The 21,437-nt window shown below is 40.2% G+C and overlaps 1 protein-coding gene across 1 annotated transcript in view; it reads right to left on the bottom strand.

Annotated features, from left to right (window-relative positions):
• NDRG1 (N-myc downstream regulated 1) overlaps positions 1–21,437 on the bottom strand; it is a 40,025-nt gene that overhangs the window by 18,137 nt on the left and 451 nt on the right. Inside the window, exons 2-3 of the mRNA XM_042834108.1 lie at positions 7,432–7,510; positions 5,154–5,189 (exon numbers count right to left, since the gene is read on the bottom strand). Of these exons, the coding sequence (XP_042690042.1) occupies positions 5,154–5,189; positions 7,432–7,494 (99 nt within the window). The 5' untranslated portion in view covers positions 7,495–7,510. The remainder of the gene's footprint in view (positions 1–5,153; positions 5,190–7,431; positions 7,511–21,437) is intronic.

The raw sequence follows: 21,437 nt of genomic DNA, 5'->3' as shown, positions 1-21,437 counted from the left end.
TCAATCTAAATTATGGCTCAGTAATTTCATATGTCAAATTTACTATGTGTTTTGTTGAACATAACGATGCTAAGCAGCATTGTTCCATATTTCACCTATTTTCCTTGCAATTTACATCAGCTATGATCACACCAACAAATCAAGACCGCCCCATGCACCCAAATACCAGGAGAGTCTCTCTGCTCTACACTACACTGAAACACCACTTTTCAGCTTTTCTGTTCCCCCAGAGGTTAATTCCTCTGCATACTCACTGCATTATTTAGCAGGTATGCTGTGTCTTCTACATCCAGTACCATCTTTAGGCAAAACAGGGTGATAAATCCACCAAGCAGAGAGAGGACAGGAGCTGGTTCCTACTTTCCCCAAGTAGGAAACTGGGTTATATGGAGAGGCTGCTTTTCTGCATAGGCTTATGACACCCACAGTGCCCAACCAGAAAACCCAGAACAGACTAACTCAGGAGGACGTCATTCTTAAATAGGATTTGAATCAGGTTTGACCAGGCAAAGTACTTATTCTGTAGAGCTCAGACATCAAAGATGAACTCTGTCACACAATGTACAAATGCCAACTTTCAAACCTGGGAACTAGTGATTAGCATAGTATTTTCTGGTGACGTTTCAATTAGACTTTGGTAAATACAGATTAATTTGAGATGCTGAACCACCCCAAAACTATTTTACGTAAAATTAGGAGCAAGTTCTTTTCTATAAGGTGGGAGTAAAGCTTCCATGAGGAACAAAAATAAATTAAAAACTTCATGTAAATGAGAATGATTCTGCACAGCAACGCAACAACGTCTGACTTTAAGTGCTAAAAGTCTTGTATTTTCCAAAGTTCACAAGCAACACTTAGTCTAAAATATTTCAATATCACTCACCTGAAAATTAAGTTTCACTTTTGGCAAAAGTAGAGTGTTGTAGGTACATTCATTATTTTATTATACAGAGATTTGCAATACTAATAAATGGAATTTAACAACAGTAGTAATTAATATTGTCCACATTCTGCCTTCCTTCTGCATTTAGATTATTCTCAGTAGAGAGCATAAGAACTGATAGGTTGGGAATTTTAGCACCAGTAATGAGTAACACACCTTCATGTGAAAGATAATCTCCTTTTCAGTTAGAGAACAACAGCATTCTCTATCATCGGGTTTTATTGCTAGACCTTTTCAACAATAGCACTTAAGGGCCCAGAACACTTCCTCAGGAGAGACCACCTTTCAAGCCTTAGGTTCTTTATCCTTTGTGCAGGACAGAAAAAAATCTCTTTGTGACAAAGCCAGACACTTGAACCTGCCCACCCCACTGACCTCCACTGCTAATTATTTTTAACTGGAATCCTGAGTCTAGTTCAAACTCAGTGTCAACTAAAAATAGTTCAGAGGTGATGGGAGACCACACATCTAATTACTGGCAAAAGTCACCATCAGTTTAATGATTAGTTTAATTCATTATCTTCATAATAAGGCTCTTGCGATGCAATAGTAGTAATGTTGCACTGTTCTCCATTAGTGTTAATTCTTAATGAAAAATGCCCCAATTTTTCTCCTAAAAAACAATTTAAACTTGTTTCTTTAGTGATGCCAAGCCAAAAACTCAACATCCCTACTGATCCTATTAAAGATCAAGAGATTTGTCTACGTGATGTCGGCATGGATGTTTTCAAAAAGCAGAGCACTGAAAACAGATGGCAGCACACCCCAATCAACGTCAACATTGTAGTAAGAGGCTCCTCAACCAAGTGATTTGTATTAAAACACTATCTTAGAAAAACATCCAAGGTACACTAATCCGATAGAAGGATAAAGACAAGCATGCCATCTGTTCACATCTCACTTTAACAGAGGTGCAGTCTTTCTTTAGTGCTCTAAAATACACACAAAAATACCTATGATACATGCAATTTAAGACAGACTATCTGTGTTTAAAGGGGGTTGTTCTCTTCTATGGCAGATTTTCTTTTTTTTTTAGGTCAAATTGACATTTTTCGAGATGCTGTTATGGGTCTATAAGAGGGAGGCAACACAGCAACACACAAGAGCCTTTTATTCCTTCCTCTCTCCATCCCGGCAGATAAACACATAGAATGAACATGTTTATAAACAGGTTTTTGTTTTGTTTTTGTTTTTCTGAATATGTAATCAAACCATCTTTGCTGTCTAAAAGGGAAAACCAGACATTGCCCACTTTGCAAAAAACAATGCATTTTGTATTTTAAGTAAAATATTATCTTCCATCAAGATTATTTTAATAATTCCCATTATTCCCTTTATTTGAAAGGTCCCACTAGGAAATGCACTCCATCAGTCACAATGCTGATTTGTCTCCCACTGCGTCCATGGTGGCTCATTCTCTCTTCCCAGGCAACAGAAAGGGATTCTTGCATGCTTGTAAATTTTCATGCCATGAGCCCTGAATTGCACAGGACAAGCTCTTCTCTGCTGCCTACAGATTCTGCACAGCTCGGAAAGCTTTCCTTCATTATTGAAAAAGCAGTGTTCTGGCAGACTGCTCATTTCTGAAGTATAGAGCCACAGGAATGTATACAGCAGCAGGGAGACAGTTTTCCCCGAACTCCAATGTTAACAGGTAAAAGAATAGGCCAATGCACTCAACTGCAAATATAATAAAAGCACACTGGGCATTCAGCCAACACAAAGCAGAACAGGGCACACTGCCCTGCACCAACTTATCTTGAACTGTGCTAAAACAGGTTTGGCAAGGAATAGTCACGTTCCTGGGAGGCATAACTTAACTTCTATCTTCAGGTATGCACCGCGGACAGAAATGTAGACAGTACAGAGTGGTGGGAGTTCAGAGTTGTCAATTCTTCCGTTCAACTCAGGTCTTGGCCAACTCCCAGTAACTCACAGAATCATTTAATCATTGGATATACCAAGTGGGAACAAACCCAAAAGGATCATCAAATCCAGCTCCATTTATGGCTTTTCTCCAGAGAATAACCACACACAAATCTTGCAATTTGGAGGATGATATTCTGCTATATAGTGGGTCACTTCAAAAATGGAAAGTTTGTCAAAAATAGCCTGTGAAGTAAGAGCCTGCTTCTTTCCAAATCTGAGTAGCTAGATGAAAATTCTTCTTGGAACAAATACACTCACAGGCAGCCACTATTTTTCACTGATGACAGAAATGAAGTTATTAACTGAACACTGCGTAACTTGTCTGCAAAAAAGGACAGTGATATAGAGAACTGTCACATCCCTATACAGACATATGGGAACTAAAGGAGTGTCCTGCTGAGTCCTGGGATCCTTTCTTAGCTAGATGCCTCCTTCTCCCAAACATGCTTAAGGGACAGATCACTCACTAAGGGCATATGTGAGCTTCATTGTCAGCTCTGAGTGTCCTGGATCCTCCAGAACCTCTTGAATAAATTAAGTCATTGAGGTTCTCAAAACAGCTTCAAACCATCTTTCTTCATAGATCAACCACAAGGGAACTTGAAGATGCATAGTAGGGTTCTTGTGGTTTTAAGCACCAAAGCAAAGTCTCCTTTCCAACAGCAGTTCTTAAAACAAGGGATTGAGGTTGTTTTCCCACATTTTGCTTCCTTGAACTAGAACAATCAAAGATTAAAGTCTAAGAAAGGAACATCATTAGAAAAAGAAAGAGATGGCAGAACAGGGCTAAATAGCAAGAACCACTGGTCTGGATTAGTGACAGTTAATCCAAAACATGGGAAAAAAACCAACAAAATGGCTTAGAGAATTTGATCTTGCAAGTTAAAAACCTATATATACACACTGTTTACAAGCCAAGCAAATTTATTCCAAGAATAGAAATAAAATATGGGTCACTTCTGGATTTTTAATCAAAATAGTGCAGTATTCCTATTCACAGACTTAATCCGGGATTCATACTTATTTAGAACAAGTGGTCAATCTGGGCCCAAACAACAAGCTTCTCCCATGCTGTGCACAGGCCTGCAGAAAGTCTGATGATGAGAAGTTTAACTTATGTCTATCAAGACTTCAGGCAGTGGATTTCAACGTTAGAAAGAATGAAGGGGAAAATGTCAGACTAATATGAACTACATTCTTGCTAAAAAATTAAGAGCTGCTGAAAGAGGGCAAGTTGTTTGCAATAACTGCGTGCCTTGGTTTCCAGGGAGGTGACAGCAGTGTTTCTGCTCGATTTCTAACCAATCTGTAAAGCACTTAATAAAATATAAAGAAGTGAAAATAAAGTGCAAGATGTTGCAGAATTCAACAGGATTATTTTTTCAAAAACCTCTGCTTGCACATATAAGAGACTAACTCAATAGCTTCTCTTATTCCTGTATGATCTACCTCCCATTAAACATCCTTGATATATACAAGACACCTGGCAAGCCTCAGTCTCTGACTCATACTCCTTGTCCTCAGCAATGGGAATGCACTGCTCACTCTTTTTGTTGAGGCAGGTGCACACTCACTTTTCTCTTTCCCAATCCAACCCAACCTGACTCCAGCATTAATTTCCTTAGTTGTGGCTTATGAGCCATCAAGAACAAGACTCAGCACATGGAGATAAAATAATTTAAAAGAGGAGAAAACAGAATCATAAAGTCACCTCTCAAACACACATCACATGAGAAAAATGGAAAGGCACCATTGGACCTGGCAGTATACTTCATGCACAATTGTGTGCAGGGTGTAAATAAATGTATGGAAAGTGCCATCACACTTTGTACAGCCAAAATTGATTGCTTACTGCCTTCCTCTGATTCCCAGGCTTCAGAAATATTTTGGAAACTTTTAATGGCATAATGGGTTACACCAAGAGGGACATTTCCTCATAGGAAATGCACACACACTGCTAATGAAAGGAAATTAATTGGGGAAACTGCATTCTCATGTGGGAGGAGTGCATTTTGATTTTGCTACTACAGCTGAAGAATCTTTCTTTTAGCAAAAAAACAGAGCTTCTTGCAACTCATTTCTTTAGGATGATTTTTTCTCAGCTTTAGGTTGAAAAGACCTCCTGCAGTCCCTTTCACGAGATAGTGTAAGAGCCCCATTCAGGCTCCTTCTCACAAGTACAGCATTTTTTATGAGCAGTCAGTCATTTCTGATCCAATTTCTGTTTTCCCTTTTATTAAAGAAAAAAAAAAAACAACAACAGAAGTATAGCTTCACTGACCTGAACATCGAAGTCTGGAAGGAGGCGAGTGATAGCCTGTGAAGAGATGACAGGATACTAAGTCAGGTAACATTTGCAGTTAAAAGTTCTGCACTTGTATGTGCACTGAGACACGTGTTCTGACCCACTGGTTCTCCAGTGGAGAGCTCTCTCCCTTCATTTCTTGAATATTGCTGAACGTCTAAATGTCCACTCCTACATCTAGCCATTGCTATTACTGACAAGCTCCTCTGCATCCCCTGCATTAAGATGAGAAAAAGAGTAAGGTGACATCCTCCTCATCTCCATAACCTCAAAGGAAGACACATCTTTAAGACATTGCTAGCTATTAGAAAACTTGGAAGGAGTCAGTTACATTGAGGGAGATGCACAGTAGGAAGAGCAGTCAAGCTGGCACTTGTTACACTGCAGTGTGACCAGGAAGTCAAAGCTTGAGGGAGAAGTACAGAAATAAAATGCAAAGTTCAGGAGCCTGACAAGGAGATCATGCAGTCCTAAAATCTCAAGTAAATGAAGGATAGAAGATATCAGAAGCAATACAACTCTGCCTTGCGTAATACCATCTAGAGGATGGACTTCTAAACTTTGCAGTTCAAACCACAATTACAATGTAACACTAAAGCTGTGATCTTTAGGTAATTAAGGACTGTGATGCACATGCAAACAGGTATGTGAAGAGCTGATGAATTTGTGGAAGTCAGTTTACAGCCAGAGTCCAAGTTCACTCTTTACAGACTATGTTTTTAACCTTAGACAATCTTTTGATCTGCACTATTGGACTCATGACCTTTTAAACATAGTAATTTCAAACACTCATGTTTCCAAGTGGTCTACAGATTGAAGGTATATGTAGGTATAGCAACCATCTAGACAGTGTACAAAACAGGGCTCCATCACCGCTCAGTAATAAAGAATTGGCTATAGAAAGAAGCCTAGTATACAGTAAGTAAGTAAGATTACACTTAAGAGAGCATCACTCACTCACTGCCAATCTCCACCACTAACGCTAGCATGTGCTGAGTGTCATCTGAGGCAATCATTTTTCCACTTTCTCTAAACATTATAAAAAACTTCCTCCATTTATGATAAGGATAGCCCAACAGATGATCAAACCAGATTAACTACGCTACTTTCCCCACATTGGCAAAAATTAAGGCATCTGTGAATAAAAGCACACAGGGCTCCTCGTCAAGATAGCAATTTTTCATCTACATGCTGCAGAAACGCAGGAAATTCTTCAGTGTAAGACATTTCTGAACTCTGAAGCAAAAACATTTCAGTAACCAGAGAACTTCTGCTTCATTTCGCTGCTACTGAACAACATTGGCATTAGAAAGGGATCTTAGTTCCTGAAAGCCTTGCTTTCATGCAATGTCCTTGGCACAGGAATTGTGTTTAAAGTTTCTCTAGACATTTCATTACATTCGTAAGTGGAAATAATTTCCCAAAGTGTTTACTCAAAAAGAGGTAGAGAATAAAAAATGAAAGTAGCAAATAAAACAATGAGGAATCTCAGTGTAGAAAAATAGACGAAAATGTCACCACGTGTCAATAATGACAATCACTGGGGAAAGTGAAAGAAAAATCTTAGTCTTGATTCAAGAAAAAAAGCAGCAAGTTTGTTTGAATATTCTAATGAATTATTTGCAATGAACATGCACAGGGTAGGAGCGCCATCGATCAGAGTCAAACAGACACTGACCCTAGATGCTGTGGAAAGAGATTTGGAGAAAAATAGTGCAAAAACAAATGCAAAGAAGCACAACAGAGTTAAGCAAACAAAACAAAAGGCTGAAAATGGTTTTATGCTGCAGTCATAGGGCAATCTGAGCAGACACGATGGGGCAGACATGCTTTCAGACCCAGAACTACCAAGAGCAACGTAAAGGCTCTCTGCATATCTGCTCCTCCATGAAAGGCACAGGATAGAGCAAAGTTTGAAACTCTGCACTGAGAAGTCTATAGGAATAGATAGATCTACTTGAGTTTGTCAATTGGAACTGTTCAAAATAAACCCAGAACTGTAACTATATATATATATATATATATTTTTTTTTTTTCCTGAATATGTTCACAATAGATCAAAATTAAAGAAGCACACAACCAGAGCAATAATTAAAACTCAATTTTGCTTTATTAACAAAAAACCACTATTATTGCACCACCAGTTTCTCATCTGTCTTTCCATACAGCTTGTTAGAACTAAGAATAAACGCACAGTTGCAACAGGAATCCTGAAAGAAGACACAAAAGCTTTAAAAATGTTTAAGATAATTACCTCCTCCTTCTCCACCAGAGGTTTCACCTCTGCAAGGTGAGCATCCTGGAACTCTGTTGACATGGTCAGTAGCTGGTATCTGTGAAGATGAAGAAATATTTGTTTTCAGCTTGCATAAAAGATTAAATACAGAAGCAAATAAAGACCCTCCCCCTCCACCACCTCCAGTGATCCGCTGTCTCAGGTTATAGTTTAACACAGCTTTGCAAGAGGGTTATGAATCTCCTGTAAAACATCCCCTGGTTTGTTTATGTACACGCCTGTACAACATGAGATTAAAGAAATGTTAAGGCTGTGAGATCAAAACAAAAGTTTGGCAACTTCAGAGCAGAGGATGCTGAAGGAAGTAAGACAAGGATAGCACAACTGGAGTTGGACTCGATGATCCTTATGGGTCCCTCACAACTTGGGATATTCAACAATTCTTGCAGTATTCAATCACATGAAAACTCTCATTTTACATGTGAAAGGAGGCATAACCTAATCTACACAAAGATCTTCTCTTGAAGTTAGATTAAATACTCTCTTTGTTTAGATACAGGCTCCCTCTCCAGTATCTCTGCTTTAAGTAAACTAAGTTAGATGCTCATAAGCACCATTCTACTCTCTTACCAAGAGTAAAATTGGAACAGGAACCTTCTTTGATTTGAACAACCCAAGCAGTACCGTGTACCAAGTGAAAACAACATGCCTTTAATTGCACACCAATGCAGCTTATGCAATAAAAGGTTTCAAAACTATCACAGTAGGGAAGAAGATTGCTGCATCCTGCTCTAGTAAAGGCACAGCATCACTCTGCCCAGCTTAATTGGGCACATGGATTGGAAACAACCACTGGAGCCCCAGATCACATGAGTGCTGAGACAAATGGTGCAGCAGATCCTTCTGCAGGTGCAACACACTGTCTGCATACTGACCAAGCTGTACTTCAGTTTGGTGAATATATCAGTCCAAACTGGGAGCTAGAAAACAGAATATTTCATTCCTTCCATGGAGATAAAGTGCCAGGGGCTGCTCCCTCTTAAGCCTGATGAATGACCATAGCAGTGTTTGCCTATGAAATGGCAAACACTTGATTAATTAAGATAATGTCAAATAAATGCTGGCATCTATGTACGTGTAAATGACTTCAGATTTTAGGAAACCTTCTTGGAAGCTATGCAACTGGATGCAAATTTTGGCAGAGTGGATTTTAAGTTTAGAGAAGTGTTTAATGGGTATATAATTTCACAACTTGAATCATGGGAGCAAAAGCAGAACTGTTATACAGAATCATAGAACCATTTATGTTGGCAGGGACTTAAGATCACTCAGACTAACTATATATAACTATATATATGTAACTATATAGTATATATATATAAAATATATATATATATTTCAGTCTAAATCTCCTGTTCTCATTTCCCATTCCCAGTAATTTGTAATTCAAATTTTCAAGACACCAAAGCTACTTAAGCAGTCAGAATAGTCAAGAGTTAAATCCCCAGCAGTCACTCTAACTCACCCTCTTTCTCCAGTTTTGTTCTTAATGATTAAGATCTTCACAGACAAGCAAAATCAAATTTGCCAAGCAACTGAAAGTGACGTTTTAGAAACAATTACATTTTTTTTTGAAATTACAGCCACCTGTGCAATGTGTCATTCTACACAGTTAGCAACTCGTTGTGGCAGAAAAGGAAAATAAAAGCTGAAAATATTTACATGCAATCTGGAAGGCTAGAAGTACAAGGGATTTTCCATGTTTTCCCTATATGGGAGGAAAGTAAGAAGCCAGGCTCCCTGCAGTTTTCCAGTAGGTGGCTCAAGGAACAAAGCCACAGCTAGCACTCGTTGAAGAAAGTTGTTTACCCAAGACAGCTTTGGGTTTTCAGGGAGTCAGAGCATTGACTACAAATGACCAAAAATCTCTGCCAAAAAGAACAACATGGATGTCTTTTATAGCCTTAAAAAACAATCCTGTTTTCATAATAGCTCAAAGTTGTTGCTCTATGTTTCCGAAAGAACCAACATTAGGAAGTGCTGACCAGCAGATTACACTACTGCCATCAAGTCTGCTGAACAAAAGCCCAATGTGCACCACGTTCTCACTTTTGGAATGATACCAGGCCTTCAAGCCACATTATGTTTTCAAATAGACATTTACAAGCTCTGGGTTCCCCCTATCTGCACCAGGGATACCTGAAACATTCCAACTGAGGAACAGCCATGTGATAAGCTGGCACAACAGCACATTATTTCTTCCTGAGAGCTGGTGAACAAAGCCCTGCTATCTGACACCACTGTAAAAAGCTTCTAATTTTCCAAAGAGAAAGATGCTGGATTGCATAGAGGTTTTAAAAATCTCTAAAAAGGTGCTTTGTGCTCCACTTTTATGTGACAGGATAGCTTGAAGCTACTGTAACTGCATAACTTTCCTAAATAACCAGACAAGCATTCTTTTATATCAATTGCAAAAGCACTTGCCTCACAGAAGTATTCATAATACAAAGTTCATTTATGTCTGCATGCAATAGAGTAAAGTTGCCAACTCAGAGAAAAACAAGTTTTTCACTCCATTTGGCATACTCAGCCTGCACAAGGTCCCAAGTTCTTCCCTCTTGGACAAGCCACATCTACCCAGCAGACTCCCACTATATCCAGCTATCAGCTGAATCCACTGCAGATACACCTTACAGTTTTAACTTGTAAAGCAATCATTTTTTTGAGTAAGAGGAAATAAAAGTTTTCAGCTGGCAAAGCATCCTGGCTTTTCAGAACAGGGATCCCAAAAAAGGAGCTAAGAAATCACACATCAGCTTATCCATCCTCAGACACCAGCAATGATGTAATCACACATACCAAACACTAGATAATCATAATATATGTGATTTAATTCATCCCAAGTACAGGAACCAAACAAGTTCCAATATACCTTGATGAAACAAAGGGAAGTGGCTTCTAACTAAAAGAGAGAAGATTTAGAGTGGATATAAGGAACTTTTTTTTTTTTAGAATAAGGCTGGTGAGGCATTGGAGCAGGCTGCTCAGAGAGGTGATGGGTGTCTCATTCCTAGAGACACTGAAGACCAGGCTGGATGGGGCTCTAAGCAGCCTGATCTAGCTGTAGATGTCCCTGATCACTGAAGGGGAGTAGGATGATTTTTAAAGGTCCTTTCAAACTCGAAGTATTATGATCCTACCTTGCTCCAAAATTTATTCTGCTGAAGACACCCGCAAGGATGTCCAGGTTCATGAGACAGAATGCACTGCCAAGCAGGATGGTCTCATGCCCATGAGGGCCTAGGGAAACCACTGCAAGCACTACAGGATTTACCTCTGCACTCAAACCCAACCTTTCTTTATTTACACGGTATCATGGAGAACAAAGAACAGGAAACAACTCCTTGCTAAATGCATCATAAAGAAGGCAATCTCCTCAAAACAGTTTGTTTAAACACTGGCGGTAGATATTATTCTCCTTTTGATATATAACACCGACATATAAGAAATTAAGCTCGCCAGAACAGCCTGACAGCATTTCCACCACAAGCTGAGCAAGCAGGAGGGACAGCAGTCACTTTAAACGTGGGACTAAATACTTGTGAGGATTAAAAGGCAAAGAGAAAAGGGAAAAGTCCTTGGACACTGAAGATCATGACTCCTAAGCTCTGGTGTTGCTCTCTTTGGGCAGAGAGAACCATGCAAGACTTAACGCCCGGGCCACATGTTGGAGCCATTTCAAGGCTGGCCATATCACTCTGAAAGCCCCATGTGTCCTAAGAGCTCAAGCACCAAAGCAGGTAGGAATTTATTCTTGGAGGTGTTCAAGGCCAGGTTGGATGAAGCCATGGGGAACATGATGTAGTGTCTGATTTAGTGGTTGATAATTTTGCCCACGGGAGGGGGCTCAAACTAGATGATCTTTGAGGTTCCCTCCAATGCAAGCCATTCTATGAATGTGTGGCAGCTCAGGACTTCATGAACAAGCAAGGTTGGAGCAAGGAAGGAGAGACCTAACATCTCCAGAGCTCCAGACAAATAACTAAGCAGCTCAGGCCACTGACAATAAGGCAAAACAACTTATTGTGATGTTCAAACAGCATTTATAAGCTTACATATAGCCAAATAGTGCTTTCCCAATGATTAACAAGAAGTGCTGTGAGTTAGTCTGATTAACTTAAAAGAAAAAAATATATATATGGTCTCTATAAGCTGGAGAAAACTTGAGAAAAAAAACCCACAAACATCTCTGTTACACAGAGACACGTGGACTTTACTTAATAACAACAGTGTATGGTTATGCTCCACGGCATCATAAATGTGGTTTGCATTTCAGATATTTCATAACAAACGTTACAAATGTAATCTTCCTCTTTATGATTAGCTTGGAAATTAATCATCTTGCAAGCATCCAAAAGTGTTCATGCATAAGTATCTGCCCACGCTATGCCCTCTTTAAGCTATTCTTTGTTACAGGCTCTGGTGTCACAAGGTCCATTGTGTACTGTCTGAATTACTGATTTTCTCTGACATAGTTTCACACAATAAATCCAGAAAAGGTTTTAACAGAAGTGATTCTTTCAGAGCTCTTCCCCTTTTAAAAATACATGACTTGACAGTTACATAGCATCTAAGTAAACTGAACAGCAAGTGTCAAAAGTTGAAGACTCTCACCTACTTGGTACATACTTTTCCTTAGCCTTTGGTTACTACATCAGCCTCTTGATTTTCAACTGTTAAAAACCAGGTAACCTTACATTGCTTAGAGTCTCCTATCAAAAATGTGTATTTTTAAATTAAATAATACCAGGAATCTGAAACAATTTTGTTGCCTCAGAGTGGCAGGATGCACTCAGGTTCATAGATATTCTGTGCATCACTGTTACCCTTCTTAAAGCACAGAGCATCGCTGATCCTTATGTTTTTTGCTGCTTTATTTGGCTTTATTCCCTTCCAGCCTCTTTTGAAGTTTGTCCACAATCATGCTTTGGTAGAAAATAAAGCTTAAGTCTGAAAAAAAATTGGTTCTTAATAGCATAATGGATCATAACAGCAGTTCTCAAAGCCAAAAATAATTAGGGCTTAAAGTTTTAGACATTCTAAAATTGAGATTTATGTCATGTACTAATCAATCTGATTAGGAAACTGAGATGTTTCAGCCAAAAGCTTGAGTCCCATGCCAAGTAACAGCTGAGTTAAGCCACAAGGATATGATCACAGTGATGGAGCCAGCAGTGGGTCTGCTGGGCTCCAGGTGAAGCACCACAGTGTTCCCTGTTTCATCATACCCCTGTTGGTATGAAAACAAAGATCTCAAGGCTTGTCTCCAGTCCTTTTGTTCCATCTGTTTCCCTTGTGTGGCTGGCACCAGTGCAGAGCTGTTCTGCTACAATCACTCTGGGATTAGACAGAGCCCTTAGACTGCCAATTCCTCAGACCAGGGCCTGGTTCCTCTTCACACGCATGATACACTCAGGCAACTGAGCACTGTAGTAGCATTAAAGCAAAGGGAACTGGAAGCAAACCCTCTCTCTATCCCACAGATATTGAGTAAATTGGACAGAACTGTTGCAACACTGTTTGCACAATATTCTGTCTGTGGGATGCAATGAAGAATGTTTCTTGAAAGGCCTGGGGTCTAACCATGCTTCTTGGGAGTAAAATCTAGTATCACAAAAGGTGGCAATGCTAATTAAAGTCCATGTCTCCCGTTTCTTTTTTTCCTATGATGAACACCCCTACATCCTCCACAATATAATGGGAAATAGTTGGCACAGAAATGGAGAGCCTGCCATGTCTTAATGCTTTTATTGTGGCTTTTTTTTTCTCCTATTGCAGCAACTCCAATATAATCTAAAGTATAGCATGAGTCTGGGAAAGGTAGACTACAGACCCAGACATTCACGTGGAAATCTTAGTGGAAAGTGAAACCTCCAAAAATGTGCTTTCTTTTTCCAAAAAGCTTAAAAATACTTGTGCTTTTAACATTAGCATTAAATAGTGTTTTTAGCTCCAAACAATGCTGTTATCCCCACCCACCTCCTCAAGCAGCCACTGTTCAGAGCTGATATGGTAGCAAACACTCCTTGCAGATTGTGGTGGCCCAGCATAGCTGTATCACAGAATCACAGAATCACAGAATGGCCAGGGTTGGAAGGAAACTCAAGGATCATGAATCTCCAACCCCCCTGCCACAGGCAGGGCCACCAACCTCCCCATTTAATATTTAATACTAGACCAGGCTGCCCAGGGCCCCATCCAACCTGGCCTTGAACACCTCCAGGGACGGGGCATCCACAACTTCTCTGGACAGCCTGTTCCAGCACCTCACCACTCTCTCTGTAAAGAACTTCCCCCTGACATCCGATCTAAATCTTTCCTCCTTCAACTTAAAACCATCTCCCTGTGTCCTGCTGTTGTCTACCCTTCCAAAGAGTTGACACTCCTCCTATTTATAGGTACCTTTAGGTACCGAAAGGCTGCAATGAGGTCACCCCACAGCCTTCTTTTCTCCAGGCTGAACAAGCCCAGCTCCCTCGGACTGTCTCGTAGGGGAGGTGCTCCAGTCCCCTGATCATCTCTGTGGCTCTCGTCTGGACCCCCTCCAACAGCTCCCTGTCTTTCTTGTACTGGGGTCTCCAGACCTGGACTCAGTACTCCAGATGGGGCTTCACAAGAGCAGAGTAGAGGGGACAATCACCTCCCTGTCCCTGCTGGCCACCCCTCTTCTGATGGAGCCCAGGATACCATTTGCTTTCCAAGCTGCAAGAGCACACTGCTGGCTCATGTTAAGTTTTTCATCCATCAGGACCTCCAGGTCCTTCTCTGCAGGACTGCTCTCAAGGACTGCTCCTTCCAGTCTACCTTGGATTCCTCCGGTCTAAGTGCAAAATCTTGCACTTTGCTGTGTTGAACCTCATCAGGTTCACCTGGGCCCACCTTTCTGTCTGGCATCCCTTCCTTCCACTGTGTCAGTGCACCACTCAGCTTGGTGTCATCAGCAAACTTGCTGAGGGTGCACTCAATTCTGTCATCGATGTCATTGATAAAGATATTAAAGAGCACCGGTCCCAAGACAGACCCCTGGGGGATGCCGCTCATTACCAGCCTCCAATTTGGACATAGAAGCCATTAATCACCACCCTCTGCCTGTGGCCTTTCAACCAGTTTCTTACCCACTGGGTGGTCCACCAGTAGGGGAGCCCAGGGCCTCAGTGAGAAGAAACTCAACATCTAAGTGGCAGCTGGAATTTACTTAGAAATTCACTATGCTCATTTGTTCTATTGCCAAAGTTTTGCTTTAAACAACTCCAGGTCATGAGTGGTGGCACCAAAGAGTGAAAAAATCAAAGAGCAAGCAGATGTCTTCCAGGCCTTGTTCTCTCACACCACCACGCCAGCGTGTCTCCTGTCACTGTCCCAGCACTCCTAGCATCCTCTTAGTATTCTTCCCCAACCCTCTCTACTTGCCTCCTTGAGCTGAGGGCAAACAGAAAGGTCTTAAGCAAAGATTAAACTAAAAATTGAAGGTAAAGTACAAACCCTGTCACCTGGGCACTAGGCTGGGCTTTGGGGGCAGATTCAAAAATGAAAACTGCAAAGACATATTTAGCATTTCATTGCATGAGAAAGAGACGGCTTCAGCCACAAAGATTGCAGTCTAAACAGACAAGAAACAATCTATTGTTCCTGTAGCTCACCAGTGTCAGGCTATGCTCCCCACCCCCTCCTATTTTCAATCTGCCATGCTTTAACAGTTCATAGCTTCTGCCCAGCTGCAACTACTTCAAAAAGTGGGTGGTTCTGTGCAAGTTAGTGGCAAAAACACGATGAGATTATTCCAGAAGGGACATGCTCATAGAATACTCAGAGATGAAGAATGTTATTGGGCTCTAAGCTGCAGCACCCTTACAAACACATAATAATTTCTTTTTATTCAATTTGCTTTTCATGCTGATATTGCAAATACAAGTAATCAAATTACAAAACATGACAAAGGTTGTTGATGTGTTTCAATTTACATTTATTCATTAGGTTATGCTATATGGGTTACAGCTTCTGAGTTCATAGACTATTTGTTCTACCAGCTATTAAAATTGCTCGCTCATTGCTATTATAAGTTCTCTATAATCCTTGCCAAAATGTCTGGGATGAAGTTTTCCATGACAAGTCTCCAATTGTTTGTTTGTTTTTTAGTAGAAAAGTATAATTTATGGATATCTTTTTGATCCTGCAAGCTTTCAGTCCCCTTTTCTAGAAAGAACTTTGGCGTTCTTGAACTTAGCCAGTACTGGAACTTTGCACAAATAGTCATTGTGTTAAAGACACAACTTTCATTCTTCCGAGGGAATTCCTGTTATAAAGTTACTCAGATTTAAGCATTAGCACACACTGAACTATTCCGGGTTAGATTTGGGTAACAGCGATATTGCCAACAAGTCTCAACACCTAGAGATACAAAATAATCTTCCTAAGGCTGTACACACCATTGCCTGTATCACAAGGTAAGAGGTCAGTGGGTTAGTATCAAAGTTAGCACCATCAAGTGCTGGAATACTCTGTTTCTTACAATAAGAACTTCCAAATTCCATCAAGATGATGAAAAAGCAATTATTTATCCTCAGATAAAGTTTTCCAATACCTTATCCATCCATACTCCAAGTCGGCATCTACTGCATCAAGTAGTGAATTACAAGTTATCACTTTCCAGACTTTCTTTATAAGAGAGGCTGGGGTTACCCAGGCACACACTGCAATTCATAATTGGGATTTTACATGTGATATAAAAAAAAAAATATATAAAAATGCAGTATGTTCCACGAGAGAGAAAAAATGTGTGATGTTCTTAAATACTTTCTGAACATGTCAAAATATAAGGGGCCATCACGAAACACAGGAAAGCCTGTATTTCATAGAATAATCACATAATCCAATACAGTTCAAATTTGTCAAAGGATATAAATACATTCTAAAATTTATCAGGGAAATGTTACGTACAATATATAGAAAGTATATTTAGAGCACTCAAGAATCCTAGCAGAAAAAAAATGACATCATTAGCTTGACCAGGTGCACACAAACTTCCCAAAGGAAGCTAAACCAAAAACTCACAAGAGCAATCCTTCCTTCCTCTAATATTGCATTTCCTGTCTGCATGCCTGCTTACTCTGCTAACAAATAAGATTTCCTTTAAATGTTTTATTCTACTTTCCTAACTACTTTTCTGCTACACCTTGTGCCTACTATTAAATTCACTCCTGTACATAAAATATATTACAGATCTTAAGCTTTGAACACCAGCTCTTCCATCTAGCTTGACTTAACTGTAGAAATGCCTGTTTACTGCAGGGGAGTTGGACTAGATGAACTTTAAGGGTCCCTTCCAAATTAAATGATTCTTTGACTATGGTCAACAGAATCTTCTTCAAGGATATTACAGTTAAGATCCCTATCACTTTTTCTTCCTAAACATCAGAATGTCTATAGAGAAATGAAGTCATAAGAGTGGTGAAATGGCAAAGAAACAAATAACTAAGTAATTAACTCAGTAAGTAAATAAATGCCAAACCAAACAAACAACAGCAACAGGAAAACACTAGGAAAACCTTGAAAGCGCATGGAAAAAAATTGTTTTAATTAATTAGATTTTCATGCTCTGCTAACTCCTAAGGTTTGCTCTTTTCATTAAGTTCTACATCACCCATACAGTACTAACAGACTGGTCTTAGGCATAGTAGAAAAGAAGGAACAAGAGCTATACTTTTGATACTATACTTAGATCAGAGAGGAAGTAGGCAGCTAAAGGCTTGGAAAAGTATTGAATATCCAATTTTAAAAACAGGACTTGAAAAGGAAGATCTGCATGGATCCACTTCCATCTATAAAGAGAAAAAAAAAACCTGACTGACAGATGAAAAAGATATATTAAAACTGTGACAATTAACTGAAAGGAAGTAGCACAAAACCCAAAAGAAACATAGGAAACGTGATCAGCCACACAGAATTAGAGCAGTAAAACTGACATACATCCTGCTTCATACAAACAGATGTAGCTGCGGAAAATTTCATCAGTACAAGCTGTCCAGTTGTGCATCCACACGCACACCGTGGAGCTCTGCTGGATGGAGAACATCCCGTTGACAACAAACTGCTGGGTGTCATCCAAAGACAACACTCCCATGCCAGTTTGGAAACAAAACAGGCCTGATCCTGCATCAGCCCTTAGCTAAAAAGTAAAACTAAACTCATATCCCTCATTGTTAACATAGGAGCTTGCACATTTGAGTCTGAAAGTTGGATAATTGCAGGCTTTACTCTCTAAGCACTTTCTGAGTTTAATTACATGGCAAATAATGGTACTGATTCCCACAGATGCTCTGAATTGAGTTTAACTATGTCATAATAACACTTTTATGATACATGATCTGAGAGAAGCTGAGAATGGTTTGTTGCTGCTATTCCAACTCCACAGTCGAAGTGAATTAACACTAGGGATTACCTCCCGCTGACTGCCCCACTGAAGTTACCCAGAGCTCTGGAAGTGAGACAGATAGGAAAAAATATCACCATTTGAGAGAAACAAGTTCAATAGCCATTGATTTCCAAGAGGCTTAACCCAGCTTTTTAATAATCGGTAGCAACACACATTACCAAAGTTGAAAACAGGAATTCCATATTCAAAGCCTTTTAAACAGTATTTCCCATGACTTTCCAGTACTAGAAAGTCATACATGCACCACTTTTTAGACACAGTTTTTGATAGATAGCACAGGAGCAACTGCTGCTTCCTTGATCTGCTGGAGATCCCCATGTCTACGTCTAGAACTTCTCCACTAAGAAGATGACAGGGATGCACCTTTGTGCATAGGTAGACTAATCAGTGCCCACCTAAAAGCAGAAGCTGAAGGGACATCTACATATAATACTATTTGCTTGGAGAAACAGCATCACTGATAGGACAGAGTGTGCTCCTCTGCACTTCTGTGAGATTTCTAATTCAGTAGCAAATAAAGTCTGTCAGCTAGAAGTCTCACTTGGTCTCAAGAATCAACTGAGGGACACGGTTTAGTGGGAAGTATTGGTGATTGGTGGACGGTAGGACTGGATGACCTCAGAGGTCTTTTCCAACCTTGGTGATTGTATGATTCCATGATTTCATCATTATTCATATCAAGCAGCTGCTGCACCTGCCATCATCTCCTGTTTCCTGCAGTTTTCCTTTCCAGTGGTCAAATCAGACCAACAAGAGAAAGTCACTGCTGCTAAATACTGCTGGGATTTAACTAATATAGGCCACTACTTTCCCAGGGTGTATTTCCCCTGACAGCAAAAGGGCTTTTGCTGCCTTACACTTCCAGCTGCATACGTGATGTAAATGCTGTTGAACTATTATAATTAGTTTGCATTATTTTTGAGAATTTTAATGTTCCCAGTCATCTTCTTTCCAAAGAACTTCAAGCCAGTTTCACCCATCTGTATATCTTCTTTCACTCTGTCCATTTTGAGGCAATAAAAGCAGGAAATATCTCATTACGTTTACCCTCCACATTTAGTGCAACACAGCTCTAATAAGGTTAAGTGAAAGAACAGTGTTTTCTTTGGGAATTTTAAAATTTGTCAAAATCCCTTAAGCTGGCCATGAGAAGATGCATGTTGCACTTCAGTCAAACAAATTTATTACTTTGGTTTAACAATTTGAGTCAAATAATTTTTCTCATGCCAGTTCACTGTTAATCCCACATGAACTGCAAGAATAAATTACTCATTTGGTTTAGGAATATTTTTAATGACCAGGCTCCCATGCCAAACTGCTTCCCAAGGCACATGCACTGTGATATTCCTATGTAGCTGTCACAGTGTCAAAAGGAAAACTCAAAACATAGAATAATACTCCCCCTGGGAGCAAAGAAAACTGGAGAATCCTGCTGTTCTCACTGATCATTCTTCTGATCTACTCAAATAATCTGTCATGGCTTTACCCTCCCTTTCTATTTCAGCAAGAAAAAAAAACATCACTGTGCAGGGGAGAAACAGCACAACTTAAGGAGGCTTTAGGTGGTGAAGGTGCTGGTTCCCAAGCAGCAGCATGCACATGTGGCAGTGCTCCCTCAGCAGGGACATCCACATCATTTCTTGTGCTGTTGCCAAATTCCGTGGGCACCTAGAAGCCTGACATCTCTATCCTGCTGTCACTTTGGGTGAAGTGACCAATGAATGAATGGCACCAGTATATAAATCTGTTTTACGAAGAGAAATAAATGAAAAATCCCAGCTTAGCAAAACCCAGATCCCCCTCCACTAGCTTGGTTTTAGGCCAGCTATTCCAGAGTATGCCCAATCTCAACGAATTATTTCATCTCTCAGTTCACTAAAAATCGATGTTTAGGTTCAAAGTTTTCAAGTTGAAGCCCAAGCCATCCCTTGTCTGCCTAACAGCAGCTCAAGGAACTCACATTCAGAAGTTGCAGCCTGCAGTTCCTCAAATTGTTATGCCACTGCATCTGTTCCATTTATGCTGAAAAATATCAGATTCAGAAACCATACACCTCCTAAGAAGTCTCTCATCACTACAATAAAAACTGTTTTCACTGTACAAGTGATTTCCAGATACCTCTGTATGTCCAATGACACACCAGTTCCTCCTGAATCCACTGATGAATTGTTCTTCTTGAAGGCCCCAGTGCTTATTAGTGCTCAAGAGATCGCACTAACACTTTGGAAGATTTTATTTTTTGCTGCATCTACTCCTGTTTCATCCACAGTCATTAAGCTCTTGCTATACATGGGACAAAGTACAGCATTAGCTGCTCTGTTGACTTCAGTACTCGTGGTAAGAACACAGTCACTCTATGTCAAACTGTTAGACTTTGGTTAAGAAAACACAAGATTTTTAAAAACACATTCCCAGAGCCAAGTTCAAACTGCACAAACTTTGCTGCCGGCCAAAGCTTTGCTGTAAATTATGCCTGTAACAGCCAAGACTAAAAACAGCAAAGCAGGCTTACACGTGTGTAAGTATTTCATAGCTCTTGTTTAAAGGCTATTTCCATTGCTTGCACCGAACAGTGTGCTTATCAGCAGCTGTATATTTTTGACATACTTGAGTCCGAAAAAAAACCGAAACCATGGACAAAAAGTCAGACGAAGTCAAAGCAGTGTGAAACCTAGCACAGTATCTGGACAGAAAGCTTCAGGTTGCCACTGATCTCTTCCATGCCTCCATCATTGCACCTTCAAGGTTCAAAACACAGGTCTCATTTAAATAGCCAAGTCAGGAAAAAAGAATAAAATAACACAGCTGGTAAATGTCTCTATCTGGAGTCTAAAACGAATCCCCAGCGAGTCTGGGGATGGGGTGAAAAACTGGACATGAGAGGCTTCATAAAACACTGGGTAAGACAGCGGTAAGGCAAATTTGCAAGTGTTTCATAGGGAAACCATAAACCATAACTGAATAGAAAGCACTAACCAAAACATCCTCTCTGCAGAGTGAACTCTCTTCTTTCACCAGATCCAGTAGACAGACTGCCTCCACTACAAGCATTACACTGAAGTGCCCTAAACCTGAGCACTGCCTGAAAGGGCTTACAATTAACTGCACCCAGCAGAACATATTAAGATGGTAACCCCACTGAAACCACTGTCAAGGAAAGTCTGGATGTCAATCAAGTCTATCATCTACTGGAAATACAACGTGGAGCTGCGACGGCACAGAGACAAGAGCAACAAGCACCAGTAGTCAACTTCCGTAATAAAGTATGTGCTTTCGTTTCACAGCTGTTTACCAGCACAGCCCGCTGCTGCCACGGGAGCCTCAACCGTGACAGCAGCATCCAGCAGCTGCCCCCGCCGCTGCTAGGACTGGGGCACGGCTGGTCTGCCAGCCTGCAGCCCCTGCCACACCTCCACCCACTTCGCCAGCAGCTAGAAAAACCCTGCTTGGAAGAAGGGGGTAGAAAAAGAGGAAAAAGAAAGAAAAAGAGGGGAAAAAAAAAAAAAAAAAAAAAAAAAAAAAAAAAAAAAAA

This window comes from Centrocercus urophasianus, unplaced genomic scaffold (genome assembly GCF_019232065.1).
Source record: "Centrocercus urophasianus isolate 14NV4802_14NV808 unplaced genomic scaffold, USGS_Curo_1.0 seq_11, whole genome shotgun sequence".
NCBI lineage: Eukaryota > Metazoa > Chordata > Aves > Galliformes > Phasianidae > Centrocercus > Centrocercus urophasianus.
The sequence above is the reverse complement of the archived record's forward strand: the minus strand, read 5'-3'. Positions and strand labels throughout refer to the sequence as shown.